We start from the raw sequence: 25893 nt of genomic DNA on the forward strand, positions 1-25893 counted from the left end.
AGTGAAACTTGGGGGAGGGCATTAGGTCCAGTCTAGATAAGATTCAGGAGAGCTACAGGGTAGATCTAGGGTGTGCCTGAAATTCTACTTTAAGGAGACACTCAGTGAGCATGCATCCTGAGGGGGGCACGGCAGTGCTGGAGTCAGACAAGAGCACCTGGGACAATTAGGACATCAGTGTAGGGCTTATGGCAAACAGTCAAAGCAACTGGAAGATCAGAGCAGCAGCAGCTGATGGGATTTAAGTCTTCAGAAACAGAACAGATGATGTATGACCAACTGCTTCTCATCTTGATGGAGGGCCAGTGACAGTACAGAGATTGTACTCTATTGGGGGCAACTTCTTGACAGAAAGAAACTTCTTGACAGTAGCAGATTTCTGAAGGAAGTTATCAGATCTTCACTGTCCTTTTGGTGACTATCTTTAAAACTAAGATAGATTTTGGTGCACTTCTGAACAGATTCCTGAAAATTCTACCCAAATGTGAAAATCCATTTTCAAGTTGCTTCCAGGATCTTATATAAATAACAATAAATAATAATAACAATAATACCTTCCACTTTGTTTATCTCTTTGAAAACAATTCACTCACAATGAGGGATCTTAAGGAATGAAGCCGAACTTGGCAATCCTGTAGCAGTGGCCTCAACAGGCTGAAGAATATTTCATTCTGAACTCAGACAGTGTGTCTTCTCTGCTTTATAAAACGAGACGCTGAGATTCAGATGGAGAACAGACTGATCGAGACAGGGGTGAGGACATGATGCCAAGTCTTCAGTTTATTCACATTTTCGTTTGTTTTGGGAATTACACTTTACAGCTTCCATGACTGAGAGTGGGGTAAAGATGGCTCACGGGACAGTTAGGAAGAGAGGAAGCCATCATCAAAGTGTTTTCCTGAATTCCTCAGTCTCGCCCTTCAGTGTGTTCTCTGGGAAATACATGGACGGATGGTGTGACGGCAGCTTTTCTTTCAGGTGAACCTCCCGGTGTCTGGTAAGAACAGAGCTCTTACTGAAATGCTTGCCGCACTGGGCACATCCATAGGGCCTCTCTCCGGTGTGCATTCTGCGATGTTCTCGAAACCTTGTGCAGTTATTGAAACTTTTCTCACAATCCACACATTTGTAGGGATTCTCGCCAGTGTGGACTCTCCTGTGGGCACTGAAGTGAGAACTGTTGGTGAAGCTTTTCCCACACTCTCCACACTGATAAGGCTTCTCACCGGTGTGGGTTCTCTGATGTATAATCAGACTAGAACTCTGACTAAAGCATTTTCCACACTCTCCACATCTGTAGGGTTTCTCCCCTGTGTGGATCCGTTGATGGGCACCAAAATTGGAGGAGTCGTTAAAGCTTTTCCCGCAGTCAAGGCATTTGAAAGGCTTTTCTCCTGTGTGGATTCTTTGGTGTCTGACCAGGCTCCTGCTTCTACCAAAGCACTTCCCACAGACACTGCACTTGTAGGGGTTTTCCTTCTGGTGGGTCATCCTGCACAAAAGACGAGCACTCCTTCCAAAGCTTTCTCCGTATCTGAGCAGTCTGTAGGGCCTCTTCCCCAGGAAAGGCCTCGGGTGCACGGCGGCCCTCCCCGTGTCTCTCAGCTGAGACATTAGTTTTCCCTGCCTAATTCCTTGGAGGTTCTCCCACTGTCTTCCTGAGATGAACTCTCTTTTGCGACATTTATTTGGATCAGTGTTCTGTGAAACAGCTCTTTCAGACTTTTCCATGAATGCTCTATGTTGCTCCATGTCCTTATAGATTATCTGTGTCGGACCCTCCTTGGTACTACTGTCAATTTCAAAACCTGAAAAAAAAAAAAAAAAAGAGGACATAAATTTCACTTAACTCCTGTATCCACATAAATAATCAACCTAACCTGCCAGATTTGCTATGTTACACTTCCTAGCTACCTCCCGGGCCTCAGAGAGGATGACTCTTCCTGGGTTTACTGTGCAGTGTTTTCTTTCCGTTCCATGAACAGGCCAATAATATCCAGTACTGAGTGGGCCTGGAGACATTCCCAGGATTGGACTATAATTCCAGCCAATATCCCTGCTTGTATTACCACTAACTTGGGAGCAACCTGGTTTATCCCATGAAGTTATACTCATATTCACTCTATTTTGATTTCACATCTATATGAAAATATGTTACAAGCCTACTTGTAACATACAGTCTACTAATCAGGTCTAAATTCTTCAAAGGACAATTCATTGATGTCCAATTATATTCTATCCAAGAATATTTTCCTTCTTCACCGATGTTCAAGTCACTTTTTCTTCCCCTAGCTGTCCCACAGATGACGCCACCTCAAATCTTCTGTTTTCCAAACTGGAATTACCTTCTTTTTAATCTCTGCCTCACATTCACTATAAGATACATCTTAGGACAAGCTTTTCTATGAATTCTTCTGGGCAAAGAGCATAATACAGTGAAGAGACACAAGTTTTGGGTTCAAACAATTTTGGTTTTGGCACCTGTCTTGGTCTCTATTACATGCATGAGTTCAGCATTAACTTTTCATCATGGGAAATGCAAACACACACAGAAGTTAAGAGAAGAGCACGCGTCAGGCTCATATTGTGGTGTAGTGACTAAGACTGTCACCTGAGACACCAGTATTCATATGGGCACCAGTTTGAGAACTGGCTGCTCCACTTCTAATCCAGCTCCCTGCTAGTGCACCTAGCAAGGCAATGAAAGATGGCCCAAGTGCCTGGTTCCCTGTAGCCATGTGGGAGATCTTGAAGATGCTTTTGGATCCTGGTTTCAATATGGCCCCATGCCCAGCCACTGTGGCCATTTGGAGAGTGCACCATCAGGTGGCAGTCCTGTCTGTCTCTCCCTCTAACTTTATCTTTCAATTAAATAAAAATGAAATAAAATAATGGAAGAGTACGTGTAATGAATTCTCACAAACCACTTACCTGTCTTTAACAACAATCTGTTCATGGGAAATTCTGTTTCATTTCTATTCTCACATATTCTCTGTCCCCTCCACCTGGACTATCTAGAAGCAAATTCCAGACACACTATTTCTTCATTAAACATTTCATAAACTGTGTACCTTGGGCCCACTGAGGCTTGATTCCCCAAGCCTTTGTTATTAAGCATTTGTTATATTGTCTTGTTTTTACTTGTCAGTTTCCTTATTACCTTCCTTCCATATATTCAGTGGAAAAGGCTTGTAAGTCTCAAATCCAAGAAAGGTGGCTGTAGCATGGGCTGGGGAGAGGAGGGAAGTCACCTGCCGGTCCGTCAACTGGAGCAGAAAGCCCTAATCCACCATCTTTCACTGAGCAGTGGTTCTTTCAAGGCTTTGACTGAATCCAGTGAGTCTCAGCCTAGTAGTTAAACCAGACAGAGCCCACAAATTTGGGTATGGGTCTGGTGTTGACCTTTAAAACAAGATACACTAGGATTTCACTTCCAGAGTTCTCAAAGCCAAGGTTACATGAGATTTGATTTAAGCTTTCAAATGGCAATTTCTCGTATTCACTCTCTGGTAATGTAAATGGATATTACTTTCTCTTGTTGCCTCTTAGTTCCCCAGTCAGTTCTGACAGAGCCACCCTCTTAAAGGAGTCAGTACTATACTAGTGCACATATCCAGGGTATCAAAGGGTATCAATCCTGTGGGCTTCATGCAGTGCCATGCAGAGATAGAGTGCTGCTCCTTCAGGTGCTCACCATGTCCTGGGGATTTCAGGACACCCAAAGTGTTTAGTGGCAAAAAAACAGAGGGAGACAAAGTAGGGGAGCTGAGAGTCAGAGTTTAGACATGCACACAAGTAGAGCTAAGGGCACCCAGGTAGAGGTGAAATCATGAAACAGTTTAGACCTGAGACATCTTACAGTGTATGAGGGAAGTACCACATTTTGGACAAGGACAGAGTATAGGATGGAGAATGCTAACTAACATACAAGCGAAGCAGAGCAGGACGAGCTTCAGTTAACGATGGGGAAAACTGGCTTGGGAATTTTCACCATAAAATTTCAGCATCAAAGACAGAGAGAAAACCCCAACTAGAGTAGGGGAGTAATGGGGGAAAGAGATGAGAGGGTCTGTGACAGCTGATAAAATGTCATCTGCTTTGACATAAGTGATGAGGAAGGAGACAGTAAATTCACCTCTGAGGTTTTAAGTCTGGATGTGCTGTTGGAGCGCACAGGGAGGGACCATGATGTGGGATTTTAGCTCTGACATTTCAGTTGGCTCCGCTACCCACATGCTAATGGGAGCATCTGGGAGTCAGTGGGAAACATACAAGTGGAATGCAGAACCAGAATAGAAGTTGAGAACATACAATATTACACATCTTGTCTTTAGGCACATCACACATAGGCTTGAAACATTTTTGTTTGGAGCATATTGATATATCCCCTTCATTCAAGTTTTTTTCTCCTGTATAATTCTAAGTTCTCCTTGTTCACAGTGATTTCCAAGAGATACAAAACACTGTTTGACCAATACACACGAAAATCAAGGCTGAGGGCCCAGTGCAATGGCCTAGTGGCTGAATCCTGTCCTTAAATAGCACTGAAATATTTGCTGAATGAATAAGTATTCAAAAGCAATATGCTGCCTCACCTGATTCTAAGTAACTTACACTAGTGCCTCTTTTAGTTCTTTTAGACTAAAACCTCTTGGTGATCCTTACCGTTTGGGCTTTGGAGTCGACATGGGGTTTCTTGGAATTCTGGTTCTTGTAAGATTTCCTCCTCACTCATTCTCTCGCTGTCAGAATCTTCTATCACTGCCTCTTGCGAGAATTCTTCAGGCTCCCAGCCTGTAGGTTCCTGGGGTTCAATCTCAATAACCCCTCTTGCTTGTCTCGAGGGCATCAGGATCTCTTCTGGGGGGTCGGTGGAAGGGGCAGGTGCCCGAGAGTTGACCAGGGCGTCCATCTCCTTGTAGAATGCGCAGGACTCTAACACGTGGCCATTTTTGACTTTGCGGTAACTCTTCTGAAGACTTTTGAACTTAGTTCGGCACTGCTCTGGAGTTCGGAGGAAGCCACACTCCCGTAGCTGTCCGGCCACAGCCCCATACAATTTGCTCTTCCGATGACAGGCTTGCAGCGCTTCATAAAACCGAGTCTCGCGGAGAATGTCAAGAAAGGTCTTGGTTTCTTCATAGCCCCAGTGCACACCTACATTCAAGGGTCAAGGTGAAGGGTGTAAGAAAAGAGTCTGTAGTTTTTCTACACCATATATATTAGGGGTTAAAAGAACTCAAGATTGATGATGGACTCAGGAATATGCTTTGCAAGGAATGAAGAAGTCTCTATAAAAACACTCTTTTAAGTTTTTATTGCAAGATATAAAAGAACTTGACAAATGAGATGCTATGGTCCTAGACGGGGAGACTTAAGTTGTACAGGCACCGATTCTCAAGTGAATCTATAAAGACAAAAATCTCAAGAGCATTTTAAAACTGAAGCTGACAAGCTGATCACTGAGTTTAATTGGAATAAGATGTGATCCCTCAAGTATATCACTGCTATGGTGACTAACATAGGGCTCTGGCTGTGCAGAGTGCTGCTGTTCCCAAGTGGTTAAGAATAGTGAGTAAAGAAACTCAATTAAGAGCATTTCTCCTAAAAGTTTCACTCACTTCTTTGCCCATCTTTCTTGACAAGAACTACGAGTGTTTTTTTTTTTTTTATGCCACTGAGTCCTCACGACTTTGAGAAGTGACACAAACTGCAAGACAAGCAGTTGTTCTGTATTTATAGCCAGAACAAAATTCTTCACTGCATGTCTGATTCCAATGGGTTAATCATGTGTTTTGTTTGTTTTCAGTAGTGGAAAAGGGATTTCTTTCTCTTATTTTACTGGATGGTCTCATCCAGTCTTATCATATCATCCCATATTCGAGACCATCCCAAGAGCCCCACCCTCATATTTATCAATGTGTAGGTTGGTCAGCACCTGCATTTGCATAATGCACTTTGCCATCTTTGCAGATGTAGCCATGAATGCATTTGTAACTCTCCTAGCCTGAATTATTTTTCCTTTCTAAGAACTGAACCCTTTTTCATAAATTTGAGTGGACAAGCACTGCTGAAAGGTGATGTCAGGAAATGGTATACTTTACTTCAGCATTTTCAGATCCCTTAACCCATACGTCACACTCAACACTGAGACAACCCTGTAAGGCACGCCTAGTCACGTTGTACAGAGAGAATTTGATAAGAAAAAACTGAAGCTCAAAGTAGTTCCATGATATTTTTGCTGTCAAACACTTATCAACTAGAAGCTTAATTCTGTGTAACCAAGTCCTCAAATAGTCAATGTTAGTTTTCTCTTGCATGGCGTAACTTTTTATGATTTTAATGTCTTGTGTTTGTACATTTAAGATATACCTTTTGTAAGCAACATATAGGTATTTTTAATGTCTCATAATGTTAATCTTTAAGTTTGTAATTAATGATACACTGACTTGCATCTATCATGTAACTGTTTTTTTCTATTTGATCCTGTTTGTGTTCTCTTTTTCTCTCCTTCCTTGCCTTGAGATTAAGCAAACATTTTTACTAAATTGTTTTCACCCTTTTAATTTGTTAGTTACATATTCTTTCACAAGACAGTACTCGAGTATCCCAGGCATTCAAATAATGCATCCTTGACCTATACAATCAATCTAACATAAATGGTTGCACTGCCAATTCTCAAATAATAATCCTCAGAGTTCACTCAGCTCCATATACTTTTCTTCCACAAGTCCCTGAATACTCAAAATCCATACTGATCTCTAAAGTGAAAAAGAACTCTGTGTGGCCAGCCTCACTGCACCGGGAACAGCAACACTACTGAGTTACTCCTTTTTTAACACTATTACATATCAGTTTTTAAAAATCAGAAAACAAGCACAATTCTTACCACTCAGATTTTGAAACAGGACAGGGGCACCACGTATCTTAGATTTGCGGATAAATTCAATGCCCGTTTCGTCACAATCAGATTCTTCTGCGGCTTCCTCGTGCTCTACTGAACTGATGTGTTGTTTAGCACCAATGCCAATGCTCTTCAGTCTGGGGAGAGTGAGCACCGCCTTTGGTTTATCAGTGGACGGAGCGTGGGCTGCAGGGTTCAGCAAGGCATCCATGTCCTCGAAGAAGGCACAGGGCTCCAGCAGGTGGCCGTTCCTCACCTTCCGGTAGCTCTTCTGGAGACTTTTGAATTTGGTGCGACACTGCTCTGGGGTTCGCAGGAAGCCGCATTCTCGCAACCACTCAGCCACAGCACCGTAGACCTGGCTGTTTCGGGGACAAGCCTGAAGTGTTTCATAAAAGCGAGACTCTTTGAGGATTGCTAGGAAGGTCTTTGTTTCCTCATAGCTCCAGTGTACTCCCGCTATTTTTTCATCTTCTAAACCCCACTGCTGCTGCTCTCTCCATGTCTTTCCTGCATTGCTCGCAGGGATTTGAACAGCATGAACTGACTTTTCCTTAACGTAGCTGCTTCTCAGGATGCTCCTCTTATTAGAGGAATGCAGGCTCACAGTCCACGGCTCCTTTCTTTGTTCCAAACGAGCAGTCTTGTTAGAGGTAGACACTGAACTTCCTACAGTAAAAGAAACACACTTCACGGTAGACAGAGAATTCCTAACTGCATGCCTCAGTGTTTGGGTGTAGCGTGCTCTCCTGGGCTGCTCCTTCATGCCAAAGCCTCCCTCCATCATGACAATGCATGCTGTGGTTACTCTTATGTGTCTGACATAATCACCTAACTCACACTTATTTCTGATGTAGGTATCCTTCCTTTCCTACATGATTCTTAAGAGAAAAACCCTTAAGGATAAGAAACTTGTATTTTATTACTTCCAATTCCCTTTTAGTAGCTCCTGACTAGTATTTGTTAATTATAAAAGAAACCATGTTTGTATTCCCTCCATGAACATCCCAGCATTACACACAAATACAAACACACGGACTGTGAAAGGTGTGAAGTCAAGAATTTCTGTCAAACTATGTTACAAAGCTACAATAACCAAACAGTATGTTACCAGTATAAAAAACAGATTAAACCAGGGCTGGCACAATAGGTCAACTAGCTAATCCTCCCCTTTTAAGTGCCAGCAACTGATACGGGTGTAGATTTGTGTCCCAGCTATTCTACTTCTCATCCAGCTCCTGCTTGTGGTCTGGAAAGCAGTAGAGGATAGTCCAAGGCCTTAGAATCCTGCACCCACATGAGAGACCTGGAAGAAGCTCCTGGCTCCTGGCTTTAGATTGGTTCAGCTCTGGCCATTGTGGCCATTTGGAAAGGGAACCAGTGGATGGAAGATGTTTTTCTTTTTCTCTTCTTCTCTCTGCAAATCTGCCTTTCTGATAAAAATAAAAATAAACCTAAAAGAAAAACAAAAACAGACAAAAAGACCAGTGGAACAAAATAGAGCCAAGAAATAAATCATGCATATAACCTTTGACAAGGGTACACAGAATATACAAATGGGAAAGAAAGTTTCTTCAATAATTGGTGTTAAGAAAACCAGACATCCATGTGCAAGGGTGAAATTGGACACCTGTGGGCCCGAAGGCATGGCCTAGCAGCTAAAGTCCTCGCCTTGAATGCCCCAGGATCCCATATGGTGCCGGTTCTCATCCTGGCAGCTCCACTTCCCATCCAGCTCCCTGCTTGTGGCCTGGGAAAGCAATCGAGGACAGCCCAAAGCTTTGGGACCCTGCACCCGCGTGGGAGACCTGGAAGAGGTTCCTGGTTCCCAGCTTCGGATCGGCGCGCACCGGCCGTTGCGGCTCACTTGGGGAGTGAATCATGGGACGGAAGATCTTCCTCTCTGTCTCTCCTCCTGTCTGTATATCTGACTTTGTAATAAAATAAATAAATCTTTAAAAAAAAAAAGAAATTGGACACCTGTATTATATTACCCACAAAAATCAACTTGGAATGGATTAAAAGATTAACTGGATCATGCCTAAGACCTGAAATGATAAAGCTCTTAAAACCAAACTAAACCAAACCAAACCAAAACCCCAACCAGGCAAAAAGCCCCTGACACTGTTCTTGGCAATTATTTTTGAATGTGATGACAAAGCACAAATAAACAAGTGGTACTATATCAATGTAAAAGCTTCTGCAGAACTCTGGAAACAACCAGCAAACTGAAAGAGAGAAACTATTTGCAAACCATGTATTTGGTAAGGGGTTAGAAACTAAAACACTGGGAACTCATACAATTCAGGAGCAGAACATAACCACCTCCAACAAAAGCATTAACAAACCCCATCTGCCTCAACAAAATAAAACAAAAAACAAACAAAAAGCTACAAGAAACTCAAAACAAGTAATCTAACTAAAATCTACCAAGGACCTGTACATATATTTTTACCAAGACATACAAATGGTGATAAGGTACATGAAAAGGTGTTTAATATCACTAGTCAGTGGGGAAAATACCCATTAAAACCACACTGAAGTATCATCCTACAGCCACGGATTTATATGTTGAGGAGAAACCAACAGCACTAGCGCTAATTGCTAAGGCATGGGTGACTTAGGTGTCTTCCCTCGATGAATGGGTAAGAGCTGTGGTACAGAATGCTTCGTGAAAAACAATAAAAAAAATTTAACAATGTGGTACGCATATGCAATGGCATATTACTCAGCTTCTAAGAAGAAAGGGAATTCTGTTACTTGTGACTGTGAGGATGAACATTGAGGCTCTTACGCTAAGTGAAAGCAGCCAGGCATGGGAAGATAAACCCTGCATGATCTCATGTCTTTCTGAAACTGTCCAACACACAGCAGCAGAGAGCTGAGGAGAGGGTATGGAATTCCAGCAGGAGCAATGAGCTTTACTGATGTCCTGCACAGACTGGCCACTGTGGTAAGATAGTGTACATCTCAAAATTCCCAAGCAATTTTAAATGCTGTCACCAAAAAAGGCATATGAGCTGATAAATCTGTTAATTAGCTTGATTTACTCAAAACATCATATTGTACTCCATACATGTACACAATTACTAGCAGTTTCACAGAACAAGGTCAGTGTTGGCGTGGCTGCAGGGAGAGCGAAGCCATTCTGCAGAGCTGGGAGGAATGTAAATCGGTACAGTCATTGTGGAAAACAGCACAGCAGTTCCTCGGAAGATTTAAAACCAGAGAGATCGTATGATCAAGCAATCCCATTTCACATGATGGAACAAAGCTAGTATGTGGAGGAGGTTAACTGCAGCCCAAGCCTACTGCAGCATTATTCACGACAGCCAAGACACAATCCAGGTGCTTGCTGACAGAGGAATGAATGAGCAAGAGATGTACTTTAATTCAGCCATTAAAGGAAATGCTGCCATTTGCGACAACATACATGAATGGAAAGCTTATGTTAGGTGAAGTCAGCCAGAGATGAATGAACATTGTACTCATCATATAGCCCAGCTACACGGAGAACCCAGAAAAGCTGACTTCACAGAGAGAGTGGCTGCCGGGCGCTTAGAGGTGAGGGGAAGGAGGGCGAAGCTGTACCATGGTTAGGTTCCGGAGCCAAAGTCCGACACGGTGACTCTAGTTAACAAAGCTGTGTACAGATGCGAAGTTGCTAATGAGTACATCACTAGTGTTCTCAGCACGCACCGAGACACAAATATGTGAGGTGATGGTTGTGTTAACTAACTTCACCAGTGAACTGCAATGTATATGCATATAAAACCATCAGCATTTGCATCTTAAACACGAGTACATAAGATTTTGTTAGTTATATTTTAATAGAGCTGGGAGAAAAACCTGCGACAAGAGAACCTAATTTTCAAACAGTTATAGGCGTCCACAGATACACATGGCAAATAGTGTGGAGCTGTTTTGCATAAGGGTGGGGCTGCAGAAGAGACTCACTATAACTTAGCTTCTCGTCCTAAGACACAAAACATCTGACTTTTCCTCAAGACAAAGTGAACTCCACTTTTTATCATTAGGAGAGACATTACCTGCAATGATACATTCTAAAATCATTAGCATGTATTTTCACAAGTATTCATGGCAAACAAAATATTGCATTAATTGAAAAAATAAACTTTTAGGGACATTCTGGAGAAGTTGGGGACATTCTGGAAGGCTGTAGGGATGGGACTGGAATTCAGAGTTTGCTGACAACCCTGAAGAAATAAACATGTCTTAAATTTGAATACTAGCTAGTTTGCTTACTTTGTTTTTGACCAGGAGAAGTTCCTTAACCTTTCTAAACCTTGGTTTCCCGGGGAAATTATACTATCTATTCAAAGAAGTGCTGGGAAAATTACATAAATGTTCATTTTATAAGTATTCAATGCCCAACAGGCATGGAATGACATTTAGCTTTGTTTCCCAGACAACACAAAAAGAGGTTTCAGGATTTGACAGAAGCAATATCAAACCGAACCTGCCTGACAGCACCATGCGGAAGCAGAGTTACTGCGTTTCTACAAGAGAAAAGCAGCTGTGCAGACAGAGCAAGCGCACACACCTGAGGGACTGGGCAGGCAAAGTCCACTGTGAAGGAGGCTCGAGTGACAAGTGCAGTCAGTAGTTGAGCGTGAACCCTTCACTCAGCTCTGGCCCTTTGCTGCCATACTGGAAAATGGGCCCAGCGTGTCACTTAGCATGTATAAAGAGAGTGGAAATTCAGATTTATAAACTTATTTTAAGTCAAAACATCATATGGGCCAAAATAGATTCCAATGGCAGATTCAGCCTTTGAACCACCACCAACATGTAGGGGGCGGTGGCTCTGGACCTGGGATTTTGCACATGAACTCTGTTAGGTGAAATCTGAATTCTCAAAGTAAGGTCCCTTCCCACAAGCAGATCTTCCTGAGGACTCCAGTTCAGTATTTTGCTAGTTCTGGATGTTGCGTGGAATTTCCAAGGAAATGGAAGGAGACGTGTGTACGATACGCAGCAGGCAGACAGCCGAGATGCCTGCTGCTTTGGCAAGACTGCTTTGTTCTTCACATGCCCACCTGAAGTTAGCATTTCTTTTATAACTATCCTAACTGTTTTCTAATGATAAACAATGTGTTATGCTTTTATCCATTTAGCCCAATGCGGCTCATTTCATACTCTATACTGGTAATATATGTATGTAGCCTTGCCAGTAGAACATTCTGTGATGATGGAAAAGTTCTGTCACAGTGCTGTCCAACAGAACTATCAAACGTTTTAATCATGGTTACTGCCACAGAGGAACTGGAGTTTTAGTTTAATTGATATAACACATTTAAATAGCCACATCTGGCTGGTGGCTACTCTATTAGGAAGCATAGGTATAAATCATCTGTGATGTGGATTAGTGTGCATTTCTGACCCATAATTTTATTCATAAGAAAATTCTGACTTATGAATCAAAGCTCACATATGAATGAATCACAGTTACGTCTCATGTTAAAATGCCTGAAGATAGTTACCCAAAAGCTCTGCCTGCAGAGGGACACATCACTGGTCACGTCCGCCTGAAGACCTGTGCTACTGCATCACCGAGGGATGGGTGCTTGGCCTAATGGTTAAAGCCACTGTTTGGGAAGCCCGTTCCCCACCTCAGTGTCTGGGTCCAAGCCCTGACTCTCCTGACTTGAGCCTTCCTCTAAGGCAGCAGCGATGGCTCAAGTACCCGCTTCCCTGCCACACTCATGGCAGACCTGGAGAGCGCTGCTGGTGCGACCCCAGCCCCTGGGAACATCTAGGCAACGGTCAAGGAGGCAGCGGCACCCTCTCTCTGTTGTTCTCCTTCTCTGTCTCTCATGCATATAAAACATTTTCAAATAATTCACCACTCGCTATTGCTTTTTAGCCCCTTACTTTCTCAGTGTTTCCATGCATCCAACAAATAATGGGCACGCATGTGTAAATGAAAGCTCTGGCTTATGTGTCGGGTTACTATGGTAAAATGAAAACAAATCCTGAAAAGAGCCTGTGACTTAATGCAGCTTCTAGTATACTGGATGTGTGTAAATTTATATTTTTGATAATATAAATATGATAGTCATATATTATTCCTCTTCAATGTTTCAATCACTAAACTTTTAGTATTTTTTAAATAGCAAGGAGGACACAGGTGAGGTAAGAGAAAGTAGTAAGGGACTACACTTGGTAACTCAAGGAGATCCTTTAAGTGTTAGCATGGACATATCTCAGTGCTGACATCATCAGCAGAAATGAGTATGTCAGAAACCCCCAAGTCTTTTACTTGAAAAGGGAAAGAATTCTTACCTAGAGAGACAGTACTCCTGACACCTCCCTTCCTGACATCCCGGCAGAGTTCTCTGGGAGCAGGAAGCTGATGCAGGCTCTTTTTGTAGGAGAAACCTCTGGTCACGTGGACATCTTTCACCGGTTCCTGGAACAACACTAACACCAATCACTACCACGGCAACTGCATGAGTCTTCAAAGGCCGATGATCACGGAGGAAGCAGAAAAAGGCCCTGAAGAAGAACTAGACTCAAGCAGTCAAGCGCATGCTATGCGACAGGTGTGGCACAAGATAAAATCGAGAATCCTGAGATGAGAGGGGTGACCCGACCCAGCAGGGGGTTCTGCTTTTCAGGCCTTCCGCAAAAAAGGTACAGGAGGACAAAGTCTTGCAGGGAACATAAATGTTGGAGGACTGTGATGGCAAGAGATGTGTTACTAAAGAGCCGAGGAAAGGAAGCCAGAGAGCACAACTCCCTTTACCTGGGGCCCAGCAGGAAGACGTGTGGCTGTCACTTCCTCATCAATGGTGTTCCACTCACCAGCAGCAACAGAAACCCAGGCAGAGGGCCGAACTACAGAAGAAAAACAGTGAACATTCTGGGTTCTTGCCCTTTTCATTCATGCTGTTACTAAGAAATAAGTGTGAGTGAACATTCTGCCATTATGTGAATTTGGTATGACAGGGTGGGGCATGGAGGTAGTGCATCTTGCTTCTTGGTAAAGGGATTAAAGGTACCAGGCGTGATAGTCCGGTGCCTCAAGTCCTCACCTTGCACGCGCCGGGATCCCAAATGGGCGTCAGTTCCTGTCCTGGCTGCTTCACTTCCCACCCAGCTCCCTGCTTGTGGCTTGGGAAAGCAGTTGAAGATCGCCCAAAGGCTAGGGACCCTGTACCCATGTGGGAGACCTGGCAGAAGCTCCTGGCTGCTGCTTTTGGATCAGCTCAGCTCCGGCCACTGTGGCCACTTGGAGAGTGAATCAGTGAATGGAGGATCTTTGTCTCTGTCTCTCCTCCTCTCTTAAATCTGACTTTCCAATAAAAATAAATAAATCTTGAAAAAAGGCACAATTTTTTTAAAGCACTATTTGGCATTGTCCCTTTTATACTGCCTGATTTCACCTGTAGTAATGACTGCATTATTTTCCTTTTACACATGAGAATGACTCACCTGTAAAACACGAGGTAACCTGACCAAGGCCACACAGGCCACACCAGCGTCAGCTTTAGCACCCACGTCTGTTTGCCTTATTATTATTTTTTTTTATTGGAAAGTCAGATGTACAGAGAGGAGAGACAGAGATGTTCTGTCTGCTGGTTTACTCCCCAAGTGCCACAACAGCCAGAGCTGAGCCAGTCTGAATGCAGCCAGAAGTCAGGAGCTTCTGGGTCTCCCATGCAGGTACAGGGTCCCAAGGCTTTGGGCCGTCCTCGACTGCTTTCCCAGACCACAAGCAGGGAGCTGGATGGGAAGTGGGCAGCCAGGACATGAACTGGCACCCATCTAGCCACTAGTCTACTGTGCAGGGCCCGCCTGTTTGCCTTTTAAGAACAAGCTTCTTACTTGTATGCATTGGTGCTCCTTGTCACATTGCAAGAGCGCAAGGCGGGGTGGCAGTACGATGCAGATCAAAGGCTCTTGCTCCTAGTTTCCCTGACCTTGTCATTTTTCTCCAAGTCTGAGATGGAACCACACATCAGCGGGGACTGCCAGGAACAGGGTGTTCATTTCCTTGCATTTGACTTGATTCCTTAATGTTAGTGGTCTCTCCTCTGTGAAGTTTTTTTTTTTTGCTTGTTTGTTTTAAAAGATTTATTTGTTTTTTATTTTTATTGTTGTAGTCATCTATACAGAGAGGAAGAGCTTCTGTCTGCTGATTCACTCCCCAAGTGGCTGACCTGAAGCCGGGAACCAGGAGCCTTCTCTGGGTCTCCCATGTGGGTGCAGGGTTCCAAGGCTTTGGGCCGTCCTCGACTGCTTTCCCAGGCCACAAGCAGGGAGCTGGATGGGAAGTGGGACATGAACTGGCACACATACAGGATCCCGGCGTGTGCAAGGTGAAGGCTTTAGCCACTAGGCTATTGTGCTGGGCCACGCCACTTAACTGGTGTGTCAAGTTTTGGACATGTATAACTGGTTTCTCTTTCCAAAGAGATTTTCAGGGTGTTCAAGATCAGTCAACTGCACATACCCATGGAAGGACTTAAAAACACAAGCTACACTGTAGATCAGAGATTTAAAAAAAAATTACATGCAAGACTTCAAGGCTGGCTTGGGCAATGTAAGCTTCCTCAGGTCCCACGATTAAACACCGGTCTTACATTGAGTATATATATAAGACTCCTGAAGCAAATGAAGTTTTCCTACCCAAATATTCAATTTCTTTTCCGATACGTACTGAGGGGAGCCTGCACTGCCCAAGGACCCGCCCTGGGGGGGGTCCTTCCTCTCACCACTCCTGGGGACGAGCCGGTGCGCTCTCCTCTGCCTCAGCAGTCCCTGGCATTCTGAAGGAAGGCTTCGAGCTTCGTCCTGAGACACCATCCTGGGCTGGCTCGCCTCTGGCTCAGGCTGCAACTCTGCCACCTCCCAGGCTTCTCCAAGCGGAGCTCGCTTCTCAGAATGTACGGGACTACCGACCTGGGGGACAAAGCCAATGTGAAAACACAGAGTGGGAGAAGAGGTCCAAACCAGGGTCATATTCTTCCCCCTCCCACCAAAAAAAAAGGATGACAGAAGACATGAGAAGGATGAACGCTGCACTCCTTTCCCCACGAGGTCCCTCAGGGCACTGGGTGAAGAGGCCACTCCTCTGCTGGGTGTCAGGAGCGGCATTCAGAACATCCTGGGCCAGACACCGAGTTCACAGGAAAGGGAAAGTGATTAGAATGCGAATATATTCACTACCACCGTTACAAAGTCAATCCTTGCACCTGTCTAATCTTGTCCGGCCCAGCAACCTGCTGACAGATCTTCCCACAGCCAGAATCCTCTGCCGGCTGAAGCTGCATGGTCTCGTGACCGCTGCGGGATTTTATAAGGTCAGTGAAAGGATGTTCAAAGACGCAAGCACACGCAAAGCCACTGAGAGACAGGGACCCGACGGCTACCCTGGAGAAAGGGGACAAGGCTGGTGGCACTGGGAATGCCCCCCGAAGGCACCAGCTGCAACATTAAAGGGTTGGAGAAGGTCCTGGAATAACGGCTGTCCCCCCCACCCCAATCCCCCAGACAGCTCTTTTAAGATCAAGCTGCGAGAGTCAAACCTGGTGAGCCATCACCATATTTGCTTTCCTATTAAAAAAATGTCAGAAAGGTGACACCAAAAGTCAAAACAAGTGTACAATGTTGACTTTCATTTGCAAGACATTTCAAAGCCCCCCCCCCGCAAGGAAATTCTTTTACATGAATTCACTTTAGAAGTCTCTCCAAAAAAAAAGTCTCTCATCTGTACTGTTTTTCTACAGTAAGCACTTTCTGCAACGTCCACCTGCTTCTCCCCTCCCCCTGCCCCTTGTTAATAAACACAACATTTTTCAGACCGCGCTCTCACCTGTTGTCTCAGCCTTCCTGTCTCTTTCTCCAAGCGTGCCACCAGGGCCACGGCCTCCTCTCCGCTTTTGGGACACTGCTTCTGTGCCCACGCCTGAATCTTCTCGGGCAAAATGGTGAGAAACTGCTCAATGACCAGCAGCTCCAGGATCTGCTCCTTGGAACGCATTTCTGGCTTCAGCCACCGGCAGCAAAGTTCCCAGAGTTTACTGAACGCTTCACGGGGTCCAGCCACATCCTCGTAACAGAACTGCCTGAAGCATCGGCGCAAGGTCTCCGACTCACAGCCGCGCGGGTCTTCCAGAATGGGATCGGATGTCCACTCGGGGCCCTTCTCCACCTTCATTATTACACATCCATCCACCTCCAGGGACGCATCAATGAGAGCATTCAGGGTTTCAGCCATTGCTCACGTCAGGCTCCCGGACGGGAAGGAGGGGTGGTCTGGCAATGCCTTCCAAGAGCTCTCTCTGCTCCTTGGATGTGTGGGAAGGTGTGTGTCAAGAACAGGGGACCACCCAGGCTGTTTAACCAAATCGATCCTAGCTAGGCCCTTGGGGGAAAGGTGACCGTGTACACCCCAGTCCCTTCCCCAAACAAGATGTGTCCTTGCAACGTGCCGTTCCAGGGTGCATCCCTTCTTGGTGCTGGAGCGCAGGACAGAAATCGAGCAGGGACTGAGGGGAGACAGGTGGAGGCGGCCGGCGGGAGGGGGGTGTGTCAGCGCCCCGGCAGTCGGGGCTCCCGGGAGCGAGCCGAGGCCCCGGCTGGGTGCGGCCGGGTTCCGGGCTCGGGTCGCAGAGGTGCGCCCGGGCCGCTGCAGCTTGTCTCGTTGGAGCCTGGCTGGTGTTCGAGACCAGCTCCGACCGTTCTGGGGATACCTCCTGACGCCGACAAAAGGCCACAAAGCGTTTCCACCCTGGAGAGGAGGAGGAAAAAAAAAAAGCAAGCCGCAGGACGAAGCAGGGCCTCGTCGCGGCGGGGCGGCCGCTCGGCTCCGGACGCTCTGCTTCGTCCACTCAGCCCCGCGGCCAGCGCGAGGGGCGCTGGGAGCCGCGGCCACGCATGCGCCGCCCGCCGCGGGGAGGCCACACGAGCCTTCCCAGCGGGCGAGGGGCTGGGGCGGGGGAGGCCGAGGGGCCAGCTCTCGCGAGAGCGCGCACCTCGGTGACTCGCAGCTGAGGGACTTCGGGGCGGGAGAATGTTCCCCGGGGCGGAGGGACACCGTGACAGCTGAGTGGCAAACGGCTTGTGTGCGTGAAACATGCAGTCCTTGAAAGGGAGATTGCAGCGGGGGAGTGGGGGCTGCGGGGAGGCTTATTGTGAGGCGGAGGAACATCCTGCTGGGCCGTCGCGTCGCGTCCTGGCCGTGTGGGAAGAGGACTACTTTGTCTGGCGGAGGGGTCGCGCGGCCTTGGGCAGCCTCGCCGTGCCTGGTTCGGGGTCGGTCCTGGCTAGTGGCTTCTTCAGCTGGCACGGCCCTCTCTGGACTTCCTTCTCCTTCTGGCGAGGGACACGGCGCAGGTCCGGTTCTCAACTCAGAGAGACCCCCCCCCGGTGGCGCCCCCCCCCCCCGTTCCCCCGTCGGCCACGCTGGGTATTTTCCTTTCCAGGGGTTTGTGAGGAAGTGCCATGGCCCAGCAGGTGGAGAGGGGCGCTGTGCTTGGCGGCCTTCTTCCTGATGCTCCCACGAGGGACAGTGCATTTATCCCCTCACGTAAAACTCAGAAGGGGTATTCTAGGAACCATGCCAGCCCGTGTGGTGTTCACTGAGCGCTTACTCTACCAGGACAAATTCTAGGTCCTTGGCACGCACCAGTGGGCCAAAAGCGCTGTAGTAGCTGATGGCTGAGTAGAAAGCACAGTTCGTGCTTTTTTTTTTTTTTTTTTTGCCTCTCCAGAGTCTTAGTTAAAACTTGGTCCAAGCCTAGCAGTTCGGAGGCTACAGGCTGAGGAAACTTCAGAGAGGCTGTGGGGGCACCTGCTGTGCCAACAACTGTGAGTCTTTGTGCAGCTTTTCTTTCTTGACATTCTAGAAAAAAATTACAAAAAAAATTGGTATTAATTGAGCACTTGTTTTGGTGCCTGACAGGATGTAGGGTAAGTGACATGCAAAAATAGGGCCCTTTGCCAACCCTGTGGTGTCCTGCTGGTGAGAGAAGAAGGCGCAGGAGTTGGCTAATCCACAAATGAGTGTGTGGTTATCGCCGAGACATGGCGCTGAGAACCTACGTGGCTGGGGGGGGATGTGAGCCTTTCAGCAGGTCTGGGAAGGCTTCTTGAAGAGGCAGTCCTGGAAAGGAGGTAGGGAGAGAATGCTCAGAGCTGATGGGGCAGAGCCCAGGTTGTCACGGCCATGTTCTTGCCCAAGGTTACTGCAGGCTAAGTGGCCACCCAGGAGTCTATAGAACAGTTTTCTGTGCTCTTGAGTCATTTGATTTTAGGAAAGGCGAGTGTCACAAGCAGCTCGGGGACATTGTGGAATGCCTGCAAAACTCAGGCTGCTAACAGTAGTAGAGGTAGGCAGAGGTTAAGACAGTCGGGTGCAAGTGAGCTTGAGGCACACTCTGGTCTGACAGTAGCAATGCCTACGACTGGTTCATTGGTGAGCTTTGCCACGTTTTGTGAAACTTGAAAGGAAGCTGGCCAGTAGACTCCCCCCCATCTCTCCTTTGAGTGGATTTTCTTTTTAAATTGTGGCAGGAGTTCAAAACTGCCTTCTAAGCGTAGCAGGTACCCATCGCGGGATCAGCTTACCTCCTAGGGTTTGCGTAGCAGGAAGTGGGAGTCAGGAGCTGGGTGCCCTGATAGGATAAGTGAGTACTCTCAGGGTCATTTTCTTTTCTCCACTGGCCACTCTGCAACTGCTGCTTGAAAAGGCCCTAGCAGATTTCCAGCTGGGAAGTCACTGAGGTGTGTCTTCCTTTCATACCTTTCCACCCCTTCCTGCTTTAGCTCACACCAGTGTGCTTGACATTGTATCCTGGTCCTACTTATTTATATCCTATTTTTAACAATTTGTTGTTTTGGACCTTCCCACCACCATGCCAACCTGGCATCTGACCCTTGACACTCAGCCTCAGCCCCTGCAACTCCAGGCTACACCCAGCTGCTGCTTGCTGGGGGAAGAGCTAGCATGAGCCATCTTCAGAAGAAAAGTGCTCATCCTTAGGTATCTGAGCTTCAGCTACGGCCTAGGCTGCTGCTGATTTTTTTTTAAAAGAAGCCTATTTTTATTAGAAAGGTAGATTTATAGAGAGAAGGGTTTTCCATCCACTGACTCACTCCCCAAATGACCACAACAGCCAGAGCTGAGTCTGTCTGAAGCCAAGAGCTTCTTGGGGTCTCCCACTTGGACTCAGGGTTCCAAGGCTTTGGGTCATCCTCCTCGGCTTTCCTAGTCCGTAGCAAGGAGCTGGATGGAAAGTGGAATACCCGGAACACAAACCAGCTCCCATAGGTGATGTTGGCAATTGCAGGTGAAGGATTAGCTAGTTGAGCCACCACACTGGTGCCAGGTCTGGGCTTCTGAAGCTTCTCTCAGAGCAGAGCCTATGTGGTCCTCATTATCACTTAGGTACAGGATCTTACAGGTCATCAGGAATGATTGCAATGTGTTAGTGCCTTAGGAGTATACAAACAATGTACATATTTGTTAAAATATCATATATATTTTAATGGGAAATTTTTAAAACATAAATTAATTCCTGCTCTTGTCCTTTGGTTTTAACTATGAGCAACATTTCACTGATCTTGTATTATTCAGCATTTGGTTACTTAAAAGTGCCTGAGAGGGGTTTGTGCAGTGGCTCAATTGACTAATCCTCCACCTCCAAGCATAGCATCCCATATGGGTGCCTGTTGTGTCCTAGCTGCTCCACTTCCCATTCAGCTCTCTGCTTATGGCCTGGGAAAGCAATTGAGGATAGCCCAAAACCTTGGGACCATGTACCCATGGGGGGGACCCGGAGGAAGCTCATGGCTTCTGGCTTTGGATCGGCTCAGCTCCAGCTGTTGCTGTCATTTAGGGAGTGAACCAGCGGATGGAAGGAAGATCTTTCTCGCCTTGTCTCTGTAAATCTGTCTTCCCAATGAAAATGAATTTTAAAAAATCTTTAAAAATCAAACAGTGCCTGAGAGGAGTTGTGTAGAAGGGAAGAAGCATTGTATCAGTCCACTGTTCAGAGCTTCCAGGTTTGAGATCAGGTAGGACCCCTTTAGTCATGTGTTTTACCGAGGCTGATGACATAGAGTGCATACTGAGGAGAGATCACTTTGTGATCCAGGAATCAGATAGATGAAAAGAGAGAGAGAGAGAGAGAGAGAGAGAGAGAGAGAGAGAGAGAGAGAATGAATTGAAACCTGACTTATAAAACCAACCCTTGTGCAAGAATTACCATCTACAGGCATACTGCCTTCTCCCCCCCCCACCCCCCCCCCAATAACTTAAAGAACATCCACTGGGCCCACCCTTAGATACCATCATTGCATTAAGCCTCTTCCCTTAATCTGTTGACCATTAACATGAGACTTTGGGGACCAAGCCTTCAATAAATAGGCCTTTAGGGGACACTCAGACTGTGACTGGCCGTAGCACTGGTCTTGTTTACATTGCCACCTACTTCACTGATTCTGGAGTCTATTGAGGCAATTCTTGGATGCCATGTTATTTTGTCAGTATATGGTGCAGAAAACCAAAGACTTGTATTTTAAAACAACTTGAGCCTCATCCTGAACCTTTCCAATTACATCAGTAATTTTTTTAGTCATTTTTAAAAACTAGCTTGTTTATTTTACAGATAGTTTCCATCCAAATGGACAAGAGTCACAGAGATAGGCAGGTGAAAAGGACAGATATACTTACATTTTCCTGTTAGGTATTTACATTTAGTTCCATGAGAGTGTGTGTCCTGATTAACAGGTCGTAAGAAAAAGACATGCTACTGGGAGACATCTTGGAGCAGTTTCTTCCTCAAGACTTCTCTTGTCTGGGTTGACTCAAACCTGGAGGTACTCTCTTCCCCTGATTCTGAGAGGAATGTTCATACCGATTGGGGCAGCACATTTCATTTCCCAGCCTTAGAGCAACCTTTGGCAGACTTTCCTCTGTCCATGGTGCTGATCTACTAGCCAGCCAGCTGATTAATTTGCTTTTGGCCAACAGGTTTTTTTTTTTTTTTTAAACTAATTTTTTAAATTTTAATTTTATTTTTTAATATTGTTTACATAGTTGAGGAGGATGCATGCCCACGTGGATCTCCAATTAGGATGTGGGGATGAGTGTTCCAGAGGTGTTACTTGAATGGTTTTGATAGTTTTGAAATGTTTTCGAACTTTGTTGCACCACGGTTGAGAAAATCCTTCCAAGATCTAATGACTGACGGCCAACAGGAATTAATGAAGGGTCACCATAAAAATGAACATTAAATAGTTTCAAGAAATGCCACCTGTGTCGTGGCTGAGTTAAAATGAAACAAAACAACTCCCCTCACACTTCTCTCCTATACAACTCCAGTCCATTTCTGTTAAAACTGAAATGAAAGGTTATGTATGTGTATACTGGTGTTTCCATTTCAGACAGTATTTTCAATATTATTCTTAACCAAGGCAACTAACTGAAGTAATTTTCCATTTCGCAAATTAAAAACTGCCTTCCCCCCTTGGTGCCCTAATAATAGATAGCTAGCAGAACAGCTGTCAAAATTTTCAAGCTTTTGACATTTTTCATTAATTCAAACAATAATGAAAAATTGTCAGTCAATTCTCAATAGGTGTGTATAGTAACCAGCAGCTCCTTGCTACATACCTTCTTTTAAACCATGCTAGGTTGTTGTGGGATAGGCCTTAGACATAACCCTTTTAGTCAAAGCATTAGCAGTAAATTGGATAAAATGAAGACTAGTTTTGTCAAATATTAGAATAAATCTGGTAGAGGTATGCACAAGGTACAGAGTAACACCCCTTTGAGTAACAGGAAGAGCTTCATAGAGGGACTCTTGGAAGGTGCTTTGCAGGAGAGGAAAGAGACTTTTCAAAGAGAGATGATATAAGGATGAATAGTACTGTTTTTTTTTAAAGATTTGTTTATTTTTGTATTACAAAGTCAGATATACAGAGAGGAGGAGAGACAGAAGATCTTCCGTCCCATGATTCACTCCCCAAGTGACTGCAACGGCCGGTGCTCGCTGATCCAAAGCCGGGAACCAGGAATCTCTTCTGGGTCTTCCAGGCGGGTGCAGGGTCCCAAGGCTTTGGGCAGTCCTCGACTGCTTTCCCAGGCCACAAGCAGGGAGCTGGATGGGAAGTGGGGCTGCCGGGATTAGAACCGGCGCCCATATGGGATCCCGGGGTGTTCAAGGCGAGGACTTTAGCCACTAGGCCACGCCGCCGGGCCCGAATAGTACTGTTCTGTTATGGTATGAATTGCAATATGCTGGGAACTTACTGTGGTGAACAAAATTGTGGAAGATGAAGTTATGCACAGAGGTTGGAGGGCACTTAGACTTTCTGCCAGAGAATGTGGACTTCGTATGAATAGTGGAACATGTACTCATGGCTGTAGGAAAGGAATATATCTCCTCTTCCTGGAAGAAAAAGTTCTTTCCCATATAGATTCCTGGGCTAGAGTCAGTTTGGAAGTAGTATGGTGGGAGAAGATTTGACGCATACAGATTTTTGTAAGACACCTCTAGGACCTATCAGTTTTAAATTCTATCCATCCCTCTGTTCACCAGACATGTGTGTAGAACTAATTACATTTCAAGTCAGGTGTTCAGTACAGAAAGCACAGCAGTGAACGACCTGATTCCTGCTCCTGAGGAATGTGGGTGCTAGTGGAGATTGGAGAGGAGACAAATAATATGCAAACCAACATACAGGATAACAGAGTAATTTCACGTTGTAGATGTTAAGAAGTTGAATGGTCGTACAGATACTATCTGGGAAAAGTTTCTCTTAGAAAGTTTCATCAAGGGAATGTTTTTCTAAGGTTCGATGTTTGAGCTGCAGTCTGAAGGATGTTTAGAAGTTGTACATGTGCAGTTGGTAAAAGAACGTTCTTGGAAATGAAAATAGCAAGGATACCTAGAGGCCTCCATGTGGGTAACAGTGTTAGTATTCTGTAAACCCAAAGGAGACCAGTGTGGCTGTGGCATAGAGCACGAGGGGAGAGATGAGTGAGAAAAATCAGAGGCCTGCAGGGACCAGGCCATGTAGAAAGAACGCACAGATCATGGTCAGGGCTTATGATTGTTTCTGAAAGTTAATACTCAAGGATATTAGGCTAAAAGTGAAACTGAATTCTACTTCAACACAGTCACTTTGTATGGTGCTGAGGCTGAGTTGGGTGTGGACAAGTGTAAAGGCAGGGTGACCACACATAAAAGCATGTGTTCTGATGGAAAGAATATGGCATGGCTTTGAGTGTGTCAACAGGGAGAGAGAGAAGTGACTGTGTGCTATATATTTTGTGTGTAGAGCTATTGGGACTTGTGGGGGTCTGGTGAAGGTGCGTAAGAGGAAGAGGGGCATTGAGGATGATTCCTAGATTTTTGATTTGAACAATCTTATTTGACAGGCCTATTTTTTAATGGTTATTTGAAAGGCAGAGAAACAAATATTCTCGAATCTTCTAAATCACCCCCCAAATGTTTGAAGCAGCCAAAACTAGGCCAGGCCAAAGTTAGGAGTCAGGAGCTCAGCTTTACATGTTTGTGACAGTAACTGAAGAACTTGAGCCATCATCTGCTGCCTTCTAGGATGCTCATTAGTAGGAAACTGGATCAGAAGCAAGGGAAGTAGGCACCTGTGTGTGTTCTTACATCTTGAAATCCGTCCTTTGAGGTGAAGATGTTCATGTCCACAATTAAAGTGTTGGGTTTGGGCTGGTCCTGGATCCTGACTTCAGCTTCCTGCTGGTGCAGATGCTGGGAAGCAGTGGTGATGGCCCAGACAACTGTGTTCCTGCCACCTGCATGGGAATGGCTCCCCAGCTCTCAGCTTCACCTGGCCCAGTTCTGATCATCATGGGTTTTGGGGAGGTAAACCAGTGGTTGGGAGCCTTGTCTCTGTTTTTCAAATTACATAAATGAAACAAAAATCTAGATAATATTTTGAGGCTTGGTTTCTCTAAGAAAAAAACCAAACCTGTAATTCATGATTTTTTACAAATGACAATTTCCTGCTGTTTGGCTTCAGAGTTTAGTTCACAAGTTGCCAGGCTGACTTTTAGTTGTTTATACAGTGTGAGAACTTTCAGTTTATGGTGTTTGGTAATTTTGTTTTCCCCTGCTGTTTAACAAATGCAGTTTTGTGAGTAAACATTGCCCGTGATTTACATCTACCACAGTAATCTCTCTCTCTCTCACACACACACTCTCTCTCTTCCCTGCAGCAGTCCACAACTCTCTGAGTAATCACATGTGTAAAGTACAGTGTTTACAGGAAATCAGCAGGTGGCAATTAGCATCTCAAAAATTATCTGGGAAACAACTGGAGCTGCCACTTCAGAGTGGATTTGTGGTGGTAAACAACAAAGTTAAACTCTGTTGGAGTTGGGAATGAGGGGGTGCTTCTGGGCACCTGGTGCTGGGATGGGGGAGCCTGGGGAGGATCACAGAGTACCTGCCAGCCTTCCCCTTTGCCTTGCAGCACTCAAGGCACAACCCTTGGGTACAGATGTAAAAAAGAGTTGCTGAGCAGGCTCACCATTTAACAGCAATCCTTAAAAAAATACTCAGATCTCAGTCCAGGACAAGCAGACACTGTTAAAATATTGAGCTGTTTCTCATTACTCGATGTGCCGCTGCTGTCTTGAGCCTTGTGAGGGACAGCCCAGTGCCACCCTCTCTTGGGACTCCCTTTGCTCTTCCACATCAAGCAAGCAAAATGTTTAACCCTTAGACCTGCCCCAGTGCTACGGCTTAGGGTCCATTCTGATTGGTCAGTCAGTGCCCGTGCTGATTGTTGAGAATTTGCAGTATCATCCCCCAGGAGATTCAGTAACCACTACAGAAAGCAGAAACATGGGGGGTAGGCCCACTTCATGGAATAAGACGAGGAAACCACGTAGTTCATTTTATACTCGAGATGTTCTTCATCAATCACTGAAAAAAATACTCAATGTGTACTAAATCTACAAGGGTACTCCA

At 45.5% G+C, this 25893-nt stretch overlaps 1 protein-coding gene across 1 annotated transcript; it reads right to left on the reverse strand.

The window, feature by feature from the left end:
• Positions 1-754: 754 nt before the first annotated feature.
• On the reverse strand, positions 755-17316 carry ZKSCAN2 (zinc finger with KRAB and SCAN domains 2). Its single transcript, XM_004587114.2, has 7 exons — positions 16746-17316; positions 15646-15832; positions 13674-13765; positions 13211-13337; positions 6890-7573; positions 4666-5157; positions 755-1808 (listed from the first exon to the last, which is right to left on the reverse strand). Exons 1-7 carry the CDS (start codon positions 17148-17150, stop codon positions 886-888), a joined length of 2910 nt encoding a protein of 969 aa, XP_004587171.2. The 5' UTR covers positions 17151-17316; the 3' UTR covers positions 755-885.
• Between the last annotated feature and the right edge of the window lie 8577 nt (positions 17317-25893).

This window comes from Ochotona princeps, chromosome 24, assembly GCF_030435755.1.
Source record: "Ochotona princeps isolate mOchPri1 chromosome 24, mOchPri1.hap1, whole genome shotgun sequence".
NCBI lineage: Eukaryota > Metazoa > Chordata > Mammalia > Lagomorpha > Ochotonidae > Ochotona > Ochotona princeps.

What these genes read in the sequence shown, in the direction of transcription:
- ZKSCAN2 (XM_004587114.2), bottom strand. Translation starts at nt 17,150, where the DNA reads ATGGCTGAAACCCTGAATGCTCTCATTGATGCGTCCCTGGAGGTGGAT. An exon ending in GTCTTCCTGCTGGGCCCCAG is followed by an intron (nt 13,338 to 13,673) that starts GTAAAGGGAGTT and finishes GTGTTGTTCCAG; the next exon opens with GAACCGGTGAAAGATGTCCA. An exon ending in TCGACTCCAAAGCCCAAACG is followed by an intron (nt 1,809 to 4,665) that starts GTAAGGATCACC and finishes TTTTTTTTTCAG; the next exon opens with GTTTTGAAATTGACAGTAGT.